The sequence below is a fragment of the Rhodnius prolixus genome, unplaced genomic scaffold (assembly GCF_049639745.1).
Source record: "Rhodnius prolixus isolate KJV_2025 unplaced genomic scaffold, Rpr scaffold_11, whole genome shotgun sequence".
Taxonomy (NCBI): Eukaryota; Metazoa; Arthropoda; class Insecta; order Hemiptera; family Reduviidae; genus Rhodnius; species Rhodnius prolixus.
The window spans coordinates 18,131,998-18,150,480 of NW_027411625.1; the positions used below are offsets into that span (position 1 = coordinate 18,131,998).

The 18,483-nt window shown below is 32.4% G+C and overlaps 2 protein-coding genes and 1 long non-coding RNA gene across 5 annotated transcripts in view; 2 read left to right on the top strand and 1 right to left on the bottom strand.

Annotated features, from left to right (window-relative positions):
• Positions 1–6,785, bottom strand: part of LOC141459116 (uncharacterized) — an 18,103-nt gene extending 11,318 nt beyond the window's left edge. For all 3 annotated transcript variants that reach the window (XR_012461383.1, XR_012461382.1, XR_012461381.1), the window contains exon 1: positions 6,382–6,785. This is a non-coding gene — a long non-coding RNA (uncharacterized lncRNA). The remainder of the gene's footprint in view (positions 1–6,381) is intronic.
• Positions 1–16,339, top strand: part of Nrg (Neuroglian) — a 133,356-nt gene extending 117,017 nt beyond the window's left edge. Inside the window, exons 23-24 of the mRNA XM_074137720.1 lie at positions 5,857–5,927; positions 14,533–16,339. Of these exons, the coding sequence (XP_073993821.1) occupies positions 5,857–5,900 (44 nt within the window). The 3' untranslated portion in view covers positions 5,901–5,927; positions 14,533–16,339. The remainder of the gene's footprint in view (positions 1–5,856; positions 5,928–14,532) is intronic.
• LOC141459115 (uncharacterized) overlaps positions 1–16,339 on the top strand; it is a 21,884-nt gene extending 5,545 nt beyond the window's left edge. Inside the window, exons 2-3 of the mRNA XM_074137734.1 lie at positions 5,857–5,927; positions 14,533–16,339. Coding sequence (XP_073993835.1) covers positions 5,857–5,927; positions 14,533–14,650 — 189 coding nt within the window. The 3' untranslated portion in view covers positions 14,651–16,339. The remainder of the gene's footprint in view (positions 1–5,856; positions 5,928–14,532) is intronic.
• Positions 16,340–18,483: the final 2,144 nt, after the last annotated feature.

Genomic DNA, 18,483 nt, shown 5'->3' on the forward strand with positions numbered 1-18,483 from the left:
AGACATATGAATAAGCCTTTGTCCAGTCTCATTAGACTGTTCATGCAAGCTACGTCTCCCTATGATTGGATAATAGAATTCTTCTTTCCCAATCTTGGCATTAAAGTCCCCAAGGGCAATTTTTACGTAATATCCCAGTCATCTAGCGTTTTTTCAAGAAGTTGGTGTATGACAGCTTAGTATACTGCAATTGGAGAACCTTCCTTTTAGGTATAGGTAACACAATTTCGGGGTTACGGGTTTAAAATCAATTACTTTTCCCTTAAATCTTTTATTCACAATCAATCCTGAACCAAAGATGTGAAGCATATCGTGGCAGCTGTAGTACATAGAGTAGTTCTTTTTCTCTAATATTCCTCTACCAGTCTACCTGACTTCTTGTTTGGCTGCCAAGTCAACCTTGTACTTTCCAAATTCATTTAGTAGCACTTGAAGTGCTCAAGGCCTGTATAGTGATAATACGATAATACTCGTACGTTCCAAAACCCAAAATTAAAATCCTTTAGACGGTCGCCAGGTCGTTGCCGTTTAGTCCTTCCAGCAACTGCATTGTTAGGTTTCGCAATAATTGATATTTAAGCTGAATGGGTTATCAGTCCACAGCTATCGAGTCTAGTGGAGCGGCTGCCTTCTTAGAGGTTCTAGATATACTCCCCTTTCGTACACCAGTAGATAGTCCTAGGGTGTATAATGTATTTGACCTTACCTGTAATGTAGGATCTGTGTGCATGTGTGCGCGTGCGAACGTACTTGAACTGTTCTGGTGAATGAGCACGATGTACTGAGCTCAGAAAGCCGTAGGGTCGCTACTCCCCAAGTAACTGCATGCAACAGTTACCACCACTTGCGGCGTTTTATTTGAAACAAAGAAAATTTATTTTGAGAGGGATCCTCAAGGGATTGTAATTGTAAGCTTGCCTCGAATACTAGTGTTTTCCTTTAGAACATATTACTGTCCCACCTCATGAACAATACCAATGATGGTTAAAGGTACTGTTAAAATTCCAAGTTAGAAAAAAAAGTCGCTACTCTGAAATACAGCTTTAAAAAATAAATTGTGAGTCTTTTAAATTTTCTGAATAAACGCTCCAAAGTTTTCTTCTTTTGTCATAACACATATGAATCTATTTATTCAAAACTTAGTTCTAAAAAAATTGTTCTTGGCCAGTTTTGGAAAATCTGTTCAATTCAATTAGATAAGAGAGAAAATTATTTGTACAATTTTCTGGGAGGTGAGATAGACACGCTACCTGACAAGAGGTCCAATCATAAATCCCTACTAAAAACATTTAACTACAATCTCCACCAATTAACGAACATTCACTTTCACGTTTAGTTTTAAGAAAATTAGGACTACGGGGGAGGAGCTTATTTCCGAAGCATTGAAACTAAAAGAAACTTATTTTGTCGACTACTTTTGGCTCTGATAAAAGAAACATTTTCTTTTTTTTACAGGGTTTAGATTTTTCCACTAGATATGTTCTGCTTTGGTTTCCAGTTGTAAAATATTTCATATCGCAAAACAGCAAATGCAACTCAGATAGGATAAAGAGACAGTTTCCTCTTCTGCTATCACAGTCTAGTCAGGAAACAGGGGGAAAAAATACCCACTGACCAGCAGGACCTCGAGTATATTTGTCCTGACTAGCAGAGGCTAGTAGAATTTTTTTTTATATTAACACTTTCTTACAGCATCTTCCATATCAGGAAAACATGCATTTTACTTCACAAAATGTACAATTAACATACAAAAATAAATTTTAATTACAAATTAAAATTCAAGAATGTAAAATTAGAACAAGATGTAATATATCATTTGGATTCCAAAGATAATTCCATCTAAATAACTAAAATGGACAATTTGAAAAAATCAAGCACTACTGAAGTATACAAAATCTATTTTATTCATAAATTTCAAAAATCTATTATAATAGTTCTTGTAAAGGGAAGAACACATTTGTTATGAGGTATTCGGCTATGATTGTCCCTGTTAGTATTAGGGGTGTGAGTGGTCTGATTGAATCCAGTAGGGGCAATGAGAGAATATGATCAACTGTCTGGTCATATAATTAGTTTGAACAACAGATGCAAGTTTGGTCAACTGAGATTTCAAAGAGGTCGCAACAAGATTTGAATTGCCATTCTACTGAATATTTGGGCCAGTTTATAAGTGAGAACTGTCTTGAATAATTGTGGAGAAAAATAATTTGGTTGTCGCGTCTTTTGTACTAGTAGTTTATATCGTGTTTCATTTTTGCAGAGATACGTATATCCTGAAAATGTAGGCGAACCATACTCAAGGCGATTAGTTGCTAACTAACTGAGTGGCAAGAAGTCATTCATTGACGCTTCCTGGTCAGTAAGTTCATTTTTTAAAAGGCTGACGTGCGAAGGCTAGCGGGATAGATATCTTTGTCGCAGACAAGTGGTATGTAGAAGGGTGTCGCTCTGGATCGTCTATAGGGTCACAGATCGATAGAGTTGCCAGTGATATTGTGGAAGTCCAATGACTATATAAGAGAACTATACAACGGCTCAAACTTTGCCTCAGGCATCACAAAAAGCTACATTCTAAAAACTAATCCTTGCAGCCTCTTCGTGGCACCACAGTCACGTACATAAATGGAGATAATTTGGTCGTTAAGAGGTTTGACTTCTCAAATTAGCTTTGTAATAATTGCAGTAAGACAAAGTCATGACATTACACCAGATTTTTTTTTCTCGAATTCTGAGGACCTCAATATCTACATTTCTGCGTGAAAATTCAATTTACAAAATTTCACACATTGTTGTACTTCCAAAAGTAGTCTCATCACGTCCTGCTTTGAAGGTCCCGGCGTTCATCTTGCCAACTATTTTATAAAAATCGACAAGTGGCATAGATATTTGCTCAATGCTGTAAGTTTAATTTTATAACTAATCAATTATAGAATAAATTTGTGTCCTGTCACGCAAATCTGCTCGTATTGTATTGCCACTAACTCAACTGTGAATTGATTTGTTGAAGCTATTAAAAATCTCTTTAACAAAAACTTACAGTTTAAAATGTTAAGTATAAGGGTTGATTAAACGCCAAAAGGTACACAAATCAGCTAGTACCCAACATTTCATTCATGCTTAGCTGATATAATTTAAGTAATTTTGCTGCATTAACTTTTTCTTAACATTTTTTTAGAAATTATTAGATGTCACAGACCCTTATGCTGGCCATTTTCGTCTACAAAATATATGTTCAAGTAGCACTGTAGATTGACAGTAATATCTATTAATCTATAATAATCAAACTATTAATTACATGTTAGAAAGAAAACGTTATAAAAAATAAAAAATAAAATATGAGGCTAAAAAATTCAAAACCTTTTTTTAAAAAATGCTTATATCAACATACATCAATGATTTTGTTTATTTTATTTATTTATTTTATTTTATTTATTTTTTTAAATCGTCGGTTTAAGTTCATTCTTCCATTAAAGTAATTGTTATTTTATGTAGTAGTCAAACGTTTATAATAATAGGTAATAATTATCTGGCTTTATCGCAAATAATATAGTTTTCTTCAATTACACTCTCAATGTAGCTGTTCTTCTCACAATGTTGTATATATGTAATATAAAATAAATAAGATATGCAAATTTTTAGGGCAGCTAATTATTCCAGTATTTTACTATAAGTAAAATTAGGGAGACTAAATTAAATTACAATTTATTGAGAAATGAATAATTGTTGAATAATCTACTTGTTATTAACTGTGAGTTATTTGTGCTCACGAATATTTCGGTAAGACCAATTCAAGACTGAAATATTCTGTTAAATCCGTGATTCAAATTTAAACAGTAGCTCACTCTAACTTTGTTTTTCTCTACTTTAACATGAATGTATATGTGACTACTAAGAATAAAGGGCATATTAAAGATAAATCCAAAGAATAATTTGAAATGGAGTTAAAATAAAGTACCTATTTAAAAACGAAGATATAATATACATTTTATCATAATTATAACCAAAATAATATTATGAATGATCTGGCCAGCATAAGGGTCTGTGACATCTAATAATTTCTAAAAAAATGTTAAGAAAAAGTTAATGCAGCAAAATTACTTAAATTATATCAGCTAAGCATGAATGAAATGTTGGGTACTAGCTGATTTGTGTACCTTTTGGCGTTTAATCAACCCTTATACTTAACATTTTAAACTGTAAGTTTTTGTTAAAGAGATTTTTGTACCTTTTGGATAGATTTTCATTTTTGTCTATTTTACAAAGTTACTTATCTGCTTCACAGATTTTTTTAAAATTTAGAATAAGCAATTCTATCATTATAACCTGATAAGGCGTTAAGTCGGAACCATAACTACCATTGGAGAGATCTTTTTAAAGAATGATTATAGTTGCCATCCTCAATTACAATTTTTTTTGAGAAAGCGTTTTGAATAAAATAGGAAGGTATTTGTACGTAAAAAGCAAATTTAACCTGCGATTTCAGTACTTCCTCTTAAGAGGAGTAAGAAAAATAAACTGCGATTACAGTACTTCTCCCAGTACAGCGATTACAGTAATAATAATTTTGAGAAGGGGCCTCACATATATGGGGCTAACTCCTCCCCCATTCGATGTACAGCGTCAAGACCCCCAAAAGGCACATCTACATAAAATTCCGAATCGAATGACACCTCATTCATGAAAATCGGTTCGTGCGTTTAGGCGCTACGCAGTTTACAAAAAAGGTAACAACAACAACAAGAAGAAGAAGAACAATTTTTGAAAATGTGTGTCTAGCAACCCGATCTATTTGGGCAGCACCCTTTGTTTTGCAAATATTTGCATTAAAATGTTTCTCTCTCTTTTATGCATTTTTCGCATCGTTTTTCTCGAAAACTAATTAATCTATGTTATTACGAAAAAATTACAGTTTTAAAGGAGGATTTGCCCTATATTATGAAGAAAATTTGGGAATTTTATCTTTTATAGAAAAAGAGAAAAAATTGTCAAAGTTGGGTGTTGAATATGCTTTTTCGTGCAGTTTTTGACGATCAACCCTTATACAACTGTCCTACCGGACAGTTTTAATGAGGTAGTTTTGAAAATGTTCTTTCCCAGTAATAGATATCAAAAACTTTTATGATAATAACATGTTACGTCCATTCATGAGCATTTTATTTAACATTTTATTTTTTAAAAAAGTACCTGGCAGTTGCCCAGACAATTTGATTCTGTCTTACAAATTCAATGTAATAAAAACATATAAAGTGTCAATTAATGTTTGTTTTTGGTATAGTGTTTAGAAGTTTAGGTTTAAACTATCGACGATGTCTTCTAGTCAGTGAAGTTGTCATACTTCTCTTGACCTGTCTTTTTATTGTGGGTACTTGTACCTCCCAATGTGTATGATCATTTCATAAGATCCACAACGCTCCTAAAGCGATAGGAGCACTTTATTTTGGAAGACTTCCAGCGTATTCATTGCAGTCTGGCTATCGCTTATTGACACCGAACAAACGTATGTCAGTAATAGACTAAGTATTGATGTATAGAAGAGTCTAGAGCAATGAGATTTCTATGATGTCCGCCGGTTAATTAGAGGATAGAGCTATCTGAAAGTTTGGTAGATTTATCTTAATTTTAATGTAACATATAGACTCCAGTCAGTCTCATGTCAAGTTTAAAAGTAACTAAAAATTATTGCTTTTTGATAACGATTCCAATATTTGATCTTATCAATTAGAAGCCTATGGCATAAGAGGCGTCATTTTTTGTTTTAAACAAACTCTCGAATTGTTCCGTTTTGAGAGAAAAAAACTATTCTGGTAAGTCTAGCTATTTTAACAGAAAATAGTAAATCTTATCACTATGTTGCAGATTTTGTCAGTGACAGTGGCTGTTCTCGCAACCCTACAACCTAAGGCGCCAAACTTTCAGTACTTTGAAAGGTAAGTAAGGAAGCTGGACTATACACTGAAGGAAAATCGCACAGTTTAATCTATTATTTCATTTAACTACTAGACTGAGTAACAAAGTTTTCGTCAACTGAAAGTACCACTTTACTGAATTGATTCATTTTTGTGTGTTTTTCGAAAAATGGCTCTGTTTTCTTCTATTCTAATAATTTTATTTACTATGTAATTCTTCAAGCCTCCTCGATTTTAAGGGGTTTCAATTAGAAACAGAAAACTGGTTGACACTTGAACACTTTACTTGAACTAAATGCACAATGGTACAGTACAATTATGACTACTACTCTTAAGAATCATATACACCCTTCCTCAAGTATACATAAACCCTTAACTTACTAATAAGGAAATTAACTACTTCTACAGATATAAACCCTGCCTACCGGGACCCGAGAGTGGTAACCCCAAAGACTACAGATTAATTTTGGCTCACCTGCCGCCAACACCGGCCGCTCAATCATCCTCCGCCAAAAAATCTGGTAGTTCCCGTCCGGGTTCTTCGCTATCCGCACCAGCCACACTTCTCGGTTACACCCTGTCTAGCGTTCTCCTCTCATACAGCCCCAGTCACTCCTCGTTACACCACTCACCAGGGTTCTTTCTCCTTTTCTTTCATACCACACCTCACACAGTCACACATCGACACACACCTACACACATACACCACTCTCCAGGCCCCCACCATTCTGCCGGCAGCGCGAACAACGCTCACAGCAATTTCCTGACGAGGCATTCTTACGTCTACATATAGTCTTACATTCTCATTTCCCATAAGAATTTAATTTACACAATTAGAAATAAATTTACATAATTTAAATAATTAAAAACACATAATTCCGTCCCTTACAACTACAACATGTAAATTTATCCCAATGATTTGAAATAATAATAATAATAATAATAATAATAATAATAATAATAATAATAATTAGGGGGCAGGTAAGGTTGACTGTCGTTTAAAGGTGCCATTTCTTTAAGGAACCAGGTAAGTCTTAATTACTGGTCAGTTTAAAAAGGAACTTTAAGATCTAGAAGCACTTCCAAAGGGTAAGCGTATTAACATAGAAGAGTATCTGCCCAGATTATGTCAAGAGAAGGTGTTAAGGTTAACACACTTAACATACTGAACAGGTGTACTTAACAGGATCTGTCTGTTCGCGTTAGAATCGTTAGATTCAGATATGAATCAGCGCAAAAACATCTAGGTCTTTACATTGAGGGGAGGTTTCACCTATTAGACTCACAAAATTAACAGTAAACCGTTGGGGAGGCCTGGGGAATTGGACGTATCCTAGGCTTAAATATAATCTATAAATTATATCTTATTTATAAATCGAATATAGAATTATGAGAATAAAATTTGAATAATGGATTTCGAGAAAAAAAGTTGCCAAAAATTGGAAAAAAATGGCTTTTTCAGAAAATGTTGTTGTTGATCTTCTTCTTCTTGTTACCTTTTTTGTAAACAACGTAGCGCCTAATCACGCGAAAAAACAACCTGAACGTCGAATAACTCTAGCCTGCCTAGATCTTGACTTCGCCACCATAAGTGCTGCTACAAGCAAAGCGTGGGAGTCCAGAGATTTGGCTTGTCTATCCGTTGATTGTGCCCAGTTTGAACAGATTCTTTAAAAAAAATAAGGTAATTTTAACATTAAACTGAAATTTGTTTTTCATATTTTAAATTACCATAACTTTTGAAAAACCTAACCGATCTAAAAAAATAATTATTTGTTTTTTTTAGGAGCTCTAGTGCTATAGAAATATGCAAAACAAAATATAATTCCATTTGAAAAAAAAGTTGGATGCTGTATCTCGAGATACAGAGGTTTAAAAAAATGGGTCAGTCACTAAAAATAAACTAGACTAAAAATGATTAAATACGTGTTTTTTATTTTTTCGAAATTTTCCGCCGTTTAAATAAAAAGTGGGTGGAGCATATAACTCTGGTCACCCTGTATAAGGACTTTGACTTTTTTGTACAGTTACTAATACTATTGAATGATTTCATTTTCTAATTATCATTACTTTTTTATTTTGTAAGGTGGAACATTTCAACTTAAATTAGTTTTTGTTTATCTATATGTATTTAATTTCTGAATTACAACCAAGGTTTCAATTTTTTTCTAATCTCAACATTTGATGAAAAATTAATCCAGTTTTTAATCTCTGACTCCGAATCAGGATTCAAAATTATATCTAGCGCATCTAACTCTAAATTTGGTATCTTATCAAAATATTTAATTCCAAGTGCGCTAAATGTACGGCTTCCTAACAGAAAATGCTAAAGCGTATCCAATGACCCGCCTTTACAGCAATTTTCATTAGGGTTGAAATCATATTTTATTTATCTTTAATTACTATTCTTGGGTATTTTTTATTTGCCAGTCGGAGCTGTGCTGTTAGTATAAGAAAGTGCAGCGGAACACTTAAGGACAGGTAAAACGGTGGGAAATTGTACTGACTCACAAACCTAATATCTTGTTTTGGACAAAGATTCTAATTCAACACCAATAAGATGATTTTTATAAGCATTTAATAAACTATTTTCGTTTTTGCTTATTTCATTGTAGTCCTGAGAGATCCATATAAGTGACTCCTATTTTAGTTAAATAATCGTATAAAATGGAACACCAGTTAAAAGGAATTTGTGTGTTATCTTTTACATTTATGAGACGTTTAAAGCATAATTTTTGAATACGATTGTCGTTAAAACTGTCCGGTAGGCCAGTTGTATAAGGGTTGATCGTCAAAAACTGCACGAAAAAGCGTAACGTTGAAAAACACCCAACTTTGACAATTTATTCTCTTTTTCTATAAAAGATAAAATTCCCAAATTTTCTTTAAAAATATAGTGCAAGTCCTCCTTTATAACTGTAATTTTTTGGCAACAACCAAGATCTTATAGGTTTCGAGAAATACTTTGCTGAAAATGAGCAAAAACGGCTTTTGTAAACTGCGTAGCGCCTAAACACGCGAACCGATTTTCATGAATGAGATGTCATTCGATTCGGAATTTTATGTAGATAAGCTTTTTGGGGGTCTCGACGCTATACATCGAATGGGAGAGGAGTTAGCCCTCTTTATGTAAGGCCCCCTCCAAAATTATTATTACTAATTACTCTGTAAATCTTAGCCCGATTTTGATAAAATTTGGTAGTATGATATAGTCAGGGCTCCCCTAGGTAAAATTAAAGCGACGATCTGCTCTTACACTTGTTAAGGAGAAGTATAGCAATCGTTTCAAATTATAGACACGTGAACCGTTTTTCATTAATGACGTGTCATTCGAATCGAAATTTTGTATAGATTTGCACTTTAAAAGTCTCCACACTATGCCATTTAAGGAGGGGAGTTTGCCCCACCCAAATAAGGCCCTTTCTAAAACTATTATTACCAATATTTCTATAACGCTTAGTCCGATTTTGATAAAATTCAGCTCGAATAAGTGGTTAAAGTTCCTCTACGTTGCTGATGCTCTTGCACCTACTAAGAGGAAGTACTGCAATCGTTTAAATTATCAATGTGTGAACCGATTTAAATCAATGAATTGTCGTTCGATTAAAAAATCTTTGCCTCTTTGCCTTTTATGGAGAAGTACTGTAATTGCAGTTTAATTTTGCAATTTACGTACAAATACCTTCCTATTCTCAAAAAAGTTGTAATTGAGGATGGTTTGGGGACCGCAACTATAATCATTCTTTAAAAAGATCTCTCCAGTGGTAGTTACGGTTCCGACTTAACACCTTATCAGGTTATAATGATAGAATTGCATATTCCAAATTTTAAAAAAATCTGTAAAGCAGATGTGTAACTTTGCAAAATAGACAAAAAGGAAAATCTATCCAAAAGGTACAAAAATCTCCTTAACAAAAACTTAAAGTTTAAAAAGTTAAGTATAAGGGTTGCACACAAATCAGCAAGTACCCATCATTTCATTAATACTTCATTGATATTATTTAAGTAATTTTACTGTATTAAGTTTCATTAATATTTTGTAGAATTTATTAGATGTCACAGACCCTTATGCTGGCCAGTTCATTCATAATATTTTTTTGTGATAATTATGATAAAAGGTATATCTTCTTTATTAAATAGATACTTTATTTTAGCTCTATACCAAAATTTTTCTGATTTATCTTTAATATGCCCTTTATTCTGAAGTTGTCACATATACATGTGGAAGAGAAATCAGTGGAGGCACCCCCTTATATATTTATTTTATTTAAAATGCTATGGCCGTGGCGAATATATTCCTTTGTCTATATTATTTTCAAGGCGTTATAATAAATCATCAGATTTAATGCGAGTTTAAGGCAGAAAAGGTGTAAAGGCGATTAAAATATATTATTGTATCATCAGTGATTCCTTGTTTTTCTTTCTTTTTTTCTTGTTATTTATGATCTACTCTCTTCTTTCCTACATACATGCATGTTAAAGTAGAAAAAGTAAAAAAAGTTAGAGTCGGCTACTGTTCAAATTTGAATCACGGATTTAAAACAATATTTCAGTCTTGAATTTGTCTTACCGAAATATTCGTGAGCACAAATAACGCAGTTAATAAGTAGATTAACAAGTAGATTATTCAACAATAATTATTCATTTCTCAATTATAATTTAATTTCGTTTCCCTAAATTTACTTATAGTAAAATACTGGAATAATTAGCCGTCCTAAAAGTATGCATATCTTATTTATTTTATATTACATGTATACAACATTGTGGGAAGAAAACCTAGATTGAAATGTAATTGAAGGAAGGAAACTATATTGTTTACGATAAAGTCAGATTAATTATTACCTATTATTATCAACGTTTGACTGCTACATAAAGTAACAATTACTTTAATCGAAGAATGATCTTAAACCGACGATTTTTATATAAAAATAAATAAATAAAATAAAATCATTGATGAATTTGGACTTTTTCCAAGATGTCAGCTTAGGGCGACGCCCAAATTTCACCGCAGTATAGTAATACGCTAATTGCCATGGAATCAAATATTTCTTTAGCCTTCCATATATCTGCTTTTCCTTTAGATGGTATTTGTTTTACGTTCGCAGCTGCGGTTATACTCATTGATTTATTATATTCATTTGCTCGTCTAATTTTTCACTTGATGAAAATATGATACCTAAAAATCAGATTTTCAGATCTCGAACGGTTTAATTTAAAACATTGATTCAAATCATTTTTGTTTCTGATTATTTTTGGTGCGGAATTTTCTGTAATTCGTACAAAAATTTGATCATTTGCACCCATTTGGGAAATCAGAATCCTCTTCTACAACCAATTCTCTAGTCGAACGAATCTTATTATCTTTAAGAAACTTCATAAATAAGAGTATCTATTTAAGAATAAATCTCTACTTTTAACATAACAAACTTCACTACAGTCGGCAGAGGATATTGAGGATTTCTAACTTCATACGATAGTAATCTAGTAGTAATTTGATCAAAATCAAAAGAAATATGTTTACATATTTTGTCGAATATTTTAAATGGGTTCTCTCTCACCTCCACTTATCGGTACATTTGAAGTTTTAATTGCATTATAATCAACAGCTTGTTTTAACTGAGTTATCTCAGTTTTTAGTATAATAATTTTTTTGTTAAGCTCCTTGTTATAACTTTTTATTTGTTTATATCTTGCCTAAATTTCTTATTTGTTTTTTCAAGTAATTTTCACACGAAATTCGCTTTTTTCTTCATTTAAAATGTTTACTTGGTTTCAATAGAGGATACTGAGGTAGAAATATTATTTGTTACTGACTCCGTTGCCTATAAGTTTATCCCCTCAAGCAGGCACTCCTGTCTCCTGCGCTACTAATGTTTATGTTATCGACAAACACACATTTTCCCCACCACTAACGTATTCTTTAATAAAATTTATTAAATTTAAAAACTTTTTTCTACGAAACTAGTCGATAGATTTTCTTGAAATCACAAATACGAGTACGTATGCTATATTAACTTTTCTTCAAGTATGTTAATTTTTTAAGTCATTCAAACAATTAGAACTTCGTAAATTTACTACACTAACTCAGAGCGATGTTTACTGTCTCACAGTCACTGTTGAACTCTTCGACTAACAATAGTGACTCACAATAGTTTTCACACACACTGGTTAGCAGAATTAATGAGGCTATAGCCTATTAATTAATTATAATTAGGAAATTAAAGTGTTGAAAATTTAATTTATTCCCACTAAAATTTAAGTAATCTCGACAAAGAATCCATTTCCATACATTCACTGAAATTTTAAGTCACTAATAAATAAAACAAAAACAAAAAAATTACCTATTTTACCTCACAAAAGTTTTCATTCAGGTCAGTGTTATGTCAATATTTTTAAATGTATGACCTTTCCACCCAAGCAAATATTTATTGAATCTTAATCTAATAAAAGACGAAGGTTAAAATAAGTAAATAATGGCAAAAATATTTTCTCAGTTGCTTTGCTTAAGTGCCCAAATAAAGATGAGTTCGCGTAGTAAAAACGTCTCCCTCGATATAAGAAAATTAATAATAGAACATTAAGAAAAGAATGAAAGCTACCGAAAGATCAGTGAAATTGTCAATGTGCCGTTTCCTACAGTGCAATCCATAATCCAAAAATTTAAGAACACAAAAATAATTCATGATGATCCTAGAAGTGGCCCGTCTAAAATTTTAAGTTCCCCTGGCGAAAAACTTATATTACGGAAAATTGAACTAAATCCCCATGTTATTACGCCTCTAAAATACGTTCAGAGATTAGATCTAAATTAAACATGATAGTGCAGAAACGTGAGGAGGGTTCTGCGGAATGCAGGATACAAGACTAGGGTAAGCCGCAAAAAACCATCCATTAGCAATGAGAATAAAAAGGAGAGAATTGACTTCGCAAATTTTTACTTGGCAAAGGATGAAAAATTCTGGGATGAAGTGGTTCTCAGTGACGAAAGCAAATTTTATCTTTTGGGTCGGACAGGGGAGGATTGGTTTGGAGAAGAATGAATAAGGAGCTCGAGATGAAGCATATTAGAACAACCCTCAAGCATGTTGGTGGATCAGTTATGCTCTGGGGTTGTATGTCGTCCGTCTGGTCCAGGTAATCTGCGTTTATAGATGGGCTCATGGACCCACTATGTGTATGTTGACTTTTTTTTTTTTTTTCAAAAAAAAAGGAAAGTGCATCCAGAATGGGTATTCTGGAAAACTTTAAATTTAATCAGGACAACGATCCTAAGCATAAGGCGCGTAATGTACGCTAATGGCTCCTTTATAATTGCCCTAAAGTACTTGATACTCCGCCACAGTCCCCGGATCTTAATCCTATCGAACATTTATGGGACTATCTAGAAAGAAAAATTAGAAATTTCCAAATCACCAGCTTTTCGGTCCTAAAGGAAAAATTAAAACTAGAATGGGAAGCGATTCCAACGGATTACACACAAAAATTAGTGTCTTCGATGCCAAGAAGGTTAAAAAGTGCAATTGACCACAAGGGGGTCCAACTAAATATTAAAAATATTTAATTGTAAATAAAATGTGCTTACCACGTACATTACATAAGTGTAAAGTTTGGTGTATGAAAACCTTTGTGAGGTAGTTTTCGGTTTTATTTTTTAATTATTTTTAATGTTTTTCTATTTAAAGTTAAAAGAAAGGGTTATTTTTAAAATTTGAATAGAGTCTACATTTTATTTATAATTAATGTTTTTTTCGTTAATCCATTTTCCTCTAATTTTCTTAACCGCATATTTCTGGAAGTAGATCGTGTATGAAAACTTAAGTGAGTCACTGTATATACAATATAATATAATTACAGATATTTTTAAATTAATTTATCCCTAGATCGATTACCCTAAATGTTATACATTACTTATAACATATACATTCCTTGAAAGTATATGTAAAATAAAATATATAAGGATAAGCATATTTTTAGGGTGAGCAATTATTCCTAAAGTGCTTTATTAATTATTTGATTATTATAAAATTTCTTTACAACTAATACTCAAAGGACTACATTAAATTAAAGTTTAAAAATTAATTATTATAGAAGTATTATTTATTTTTATTAACCGTGTATTCTGCTGTAAGACGAATTCAAGAGTGAAATTTCGTTTTAAATCTGTAATTCAAATTGTGGCAGTAATAGAAGAACAACTTTCCCTTTATCTATGTTAATGTGCGTTTATGTAATGATTATTTAAAATATGGGGCATAATAAAGATAAATCACAAGATAATTTTGATTAGAGTTCAAATAAAGTGCATTTTTATTGCTAATTACGATAATGTTACTCACATATTAATCTAACAGAATAATTCTTATGAATGAACATTGGCCAACATAAGGGTCTGTGATATCTGATAAGTTCTAAAAAAATTAATGAAAAATGAATGCAGTAAAATTACTTAAATGATATTAATGAAATATGAATAAAATTTTTGGTACTTGATGATTTGTGTACCTTTTATCGTTATACTTAACTTTTTAACTTTAAGCTTTTGTTAGGGAGATCAGTATATAATTATTCTAATCTGTGTGTACACATCATTTTTTTATATAATTTTTTTCAATAATTTCTGTTGCAGACCTAAGTATCGATACCCGTACTATGACGAGAACGGCCGTGGAAGACTTCTTTACGGTTATGGAGGAGATCAACTTTACGAATACACCAAATATTCCCCTCTAGAAGGTGTACATTAGCTAAAAAGTATTTTTTTAAAGAATTAATCCATAATATTGTTGCATTCTCTTTAAGTTTAATCATTATTGTCACAACATTGCTTCTTTTCGCATAAGTTGCATTAAAAAAATGTCGCATATTTAATATAAGTACTAAGATGTTTTTTGTAAGAACATCTTAAGGTGGACTTTAGTTACCAAAAACTATTTAGAAATATTTGTCACTCGTCTGATCCATTAAAAAAATAGAAATTATAGAATTTAATTATAGAATAACTTGATAAAATTCTAAGACATACAATTACAATCGTCAATTTTAACTCCTTTCCTAATTTGTACATACATGTAATGTATTCCATAAAAGAATTGAATGCATTCAAACATTCTTCAATGCGTGTTTCTTTCTTTCCCGAAACAAGTAAATAGTGACTACTTCCATAACTACATTCAACTACAAATGCAAGACAAAACAAATTGCTACATGACAGTGAACGTCACAGCAAGGTAATTTCAACCGTATTGATCTTAAAGCTATTTAATTTTTAAATCTTTACTTGAAGCTCCTTTAACTTCCATATCGAAGAGTAATCAGCAAATTTTTGAGATTAGGGAAATAAAAAAATCGAATATAGAATAATTATTGGTTGTTAATTTGCAGTAGTTTTTGCATGTAAACGCCAGCTGTATTGTGATGCTATCTTCAGTGTTCATTTAGTACAACCTATTTTCAAAGTTACAAATGAACGTTAATTTGATAGGAACCTGATACCAGTTGACGTCTCTGCAGCTCTTGATTTCACGTTATTGCAAATTATTGTAAACTTTACTTTGGTTAAAATTAAAGCATCTAATTGAAGAAAGTTGTTATTTGGCGAAAACCTAGATTACACATAGACAAGCATAGATGCTAGCCAAAGTAAGCTGGGAAATGTTTGGGTAATGGAAAATCCTAGCTCTCTGCAAAATATACTACTCAGATGTATTAATTGGGAATCGCGAACCTGAAGCAATGTGGAATTGAAATTGATCCATTTAAAGACGGGTATCCGAAAGACAGGGATCCGAAGATAGTACTTTCAAGGTTCAAGATGGAATGGAATGGGGAAAACTTATGAAGGAGGCCTAAATAAAAACGGGATACAAAGAAATATAGTGCATTCATTGAGAATTCATCCCTGCATCGTTTTTGTAACCGAAAAAGAACTGGCTTAATTGTTTGAAGTCTTTGGAAAGCGTCAAGTTCAGCACAGTTACGAAAAACACTAAGTCAAAGACTGCATTACAACTTGAATTTATCCCGTTTGTAACTTCATTCCAGAGCATATTTTTACATATTTATGTTTATTTAAACATTTCAGACGGCGGTATCTTCAGATTTCCTGTACTTTTAACCCCTTACCTTTACAACTGGGCATCCACCATTTTCTGACCCATATCTGACTAAATTTAGTCATTCAGAAATACAGAAACTATAGATAACATTTTAGGCGAGTTTTTGACAAAGTAGCAACTATATTTTTAAGCATTAGAATTTTAAAAGTTGGAACAATTTCTTTAAAAGAATAATTTTTCTTATTACTATTTTTAATTCCGAAATTGTTTTTTTTTTGTTTGTAGAAGAGAATAAATGAAACATGCGGCTTTGTTTTTGTACTAATATTAAGAGACATTGTTTATATTTTGTTTATTAAATAAAGTTTATTTTTATTATTTATTTTGGAAATATAATGTCTTTGTCAGCGTAACTACTTACCTAACGTCAAGAAAATTTTATGAGCAACTAGAAGTAGATAAGTAGATATTTTGAAGCCCTAGGTATTTTGACATCCCACCGCTAGAAACATTAATTTTATATATAGACAGGGTGAATATGAATATGTTAGCGCAAAACGCTCAAGATACACCGGATGATAAAGAATGTAGCGTTGCACTGAGCTCTGATAGTAATGGCAATATTAAAATAGTAGGAAATAAGCCAAGTCATAAGGATTTAGAGAAAAACACAGATGTCAAAGTCAAACTTAGCGGTAAGGAATTAAGTCTTGTTAATGCTGTAAAAGAGCTAGAACAACAGAACAAGCTTAGCGAGCCAAGAATAGAAGGGCTACATTGGGCGTGTCTAATACCAATTCCCACTATACAGAAAGTGAATAGACAACAGTGAAAAAAGTTATAACGTCATACGATAGAGACGAAAAAAACTACTTGACAACCTTCGCCGTCACCCTTATTATAGTATTGAAGCTATTTATTTATCTTCGCAATCTCTGCAGTAGACTAATGACAAAAAACTTAGGGTATTTGGCGTCTCATGTTTAAATTTTTGCACTATGTGCACCTCATGTCTTTATTAATTTCACCTAGACTTCTAGGTTCTTACCTATACAAGCTGAAACGCGCTTATAAGTCGTTTAAGACAGTATAGAACGTCAAATAGACAAGGGAGAATTTGATAGTTTTCGTGACCGCAAATCGTTAAACTTAGGATGGAAGATTTGCGAGGAATTGGTCAAATAAAACAACTCGTCTTTTTGCCAACGTTTCGACAAATATATTGTCCTCTTCAGGGCGTGGCTCTGCGGGTTGAGTTACAATAACTCAACCAACCCGCAGAGCCACGCCCTGAAGAGGACAATATATTTGTCGAAACGTTGGCAAAAAGACGAGTTGTTTTATTTGACCAATTCCTCGCAAATCTTCCATCCTAAGTATATACAGGGTGTTCATTTTAAGACGGCTCAAATGCATTTCATGCTTAAACGGTTGATCTGAACAAAAAATGGTAGAGGAAAAATTTGTTGCCCGCCACCTCTAGTTTCAGAATATGTAACTTGATTTTAGATTCCTGCCCGCACACGCGGCTGACGCGCGACCAAAAGTAAGGGTTTGCTGTTGAGCTCCATTTTCATATATACAGTTTTAAAGAGTATAAAAAGTTATGAAAGAAACCGGAAACCGCAATTCGATATCTTAAAAGTTAAAAGTGCTAGGCCATTTCAAAATCTGGTATTTATTAATCATATTTCAATTTTTTTTAACTTGTTATCAAAGGGAAAGAAGAGCACGTGATAGGTCATTTTTATGTATTTTTTCATTCCCCTTCTACTAAAAATATTGTTAAGACAGTAAAGCTAGTATTTTTCTTAATATCGGGAAATAAATCGTTTTCCAAGTGATTTTTCTAAGAAAAATCAAATGTTAAAAGCTTTAGATGTCTCATTCACAAAATAGCTAAAAATTAATTTTACATCTGTTACAAACAAGAAGGTTTAATAATTATTTGGTAATTTTGGGAGAGTTGCGTTTAATTACCAAAAAAATTGGAAACCTGCCACATATTTAAGTGATCAATATCTTTCATGTAAAGGATCAAACTTATTACCTAATTTATCAAATAATGCACTTTACTCAACTTTTGAAGCATGTACAGTGCCTTCAAAGGTGCCTCCTCTGGCTCGCAAACCAGGTTAGCCAGCAGGTTATTAACTGCTCTCTGTATCTGAGGAGGCACCTTTGAAGGCACAGTATATGCTTCAAAGGTTGAGTAAAGTGCATTATTTGATACATTTTTTGATGATTGAAAAATGATTTTTTTTAGTGCAATTTGTAACCTTTGACTTCCTTATTTTAAGACAGCCTACTTTAAAAATTGACTACTGGTCCATCTAAAAGAGGTTACAATGAATTAAACAACTTAACTAACATTCTTGAGTGCTCGTGAACACGTTTTCTTGCAAAACAAACGTAATTTCTCATACTAAGATAAAAGGAATCCTGGAAAATGATATACCGTTAGAAAGCCCATTAGGCAAGGAAACTTTTATCAAAAGTGCCAGCACCTAGGTCGGATAATG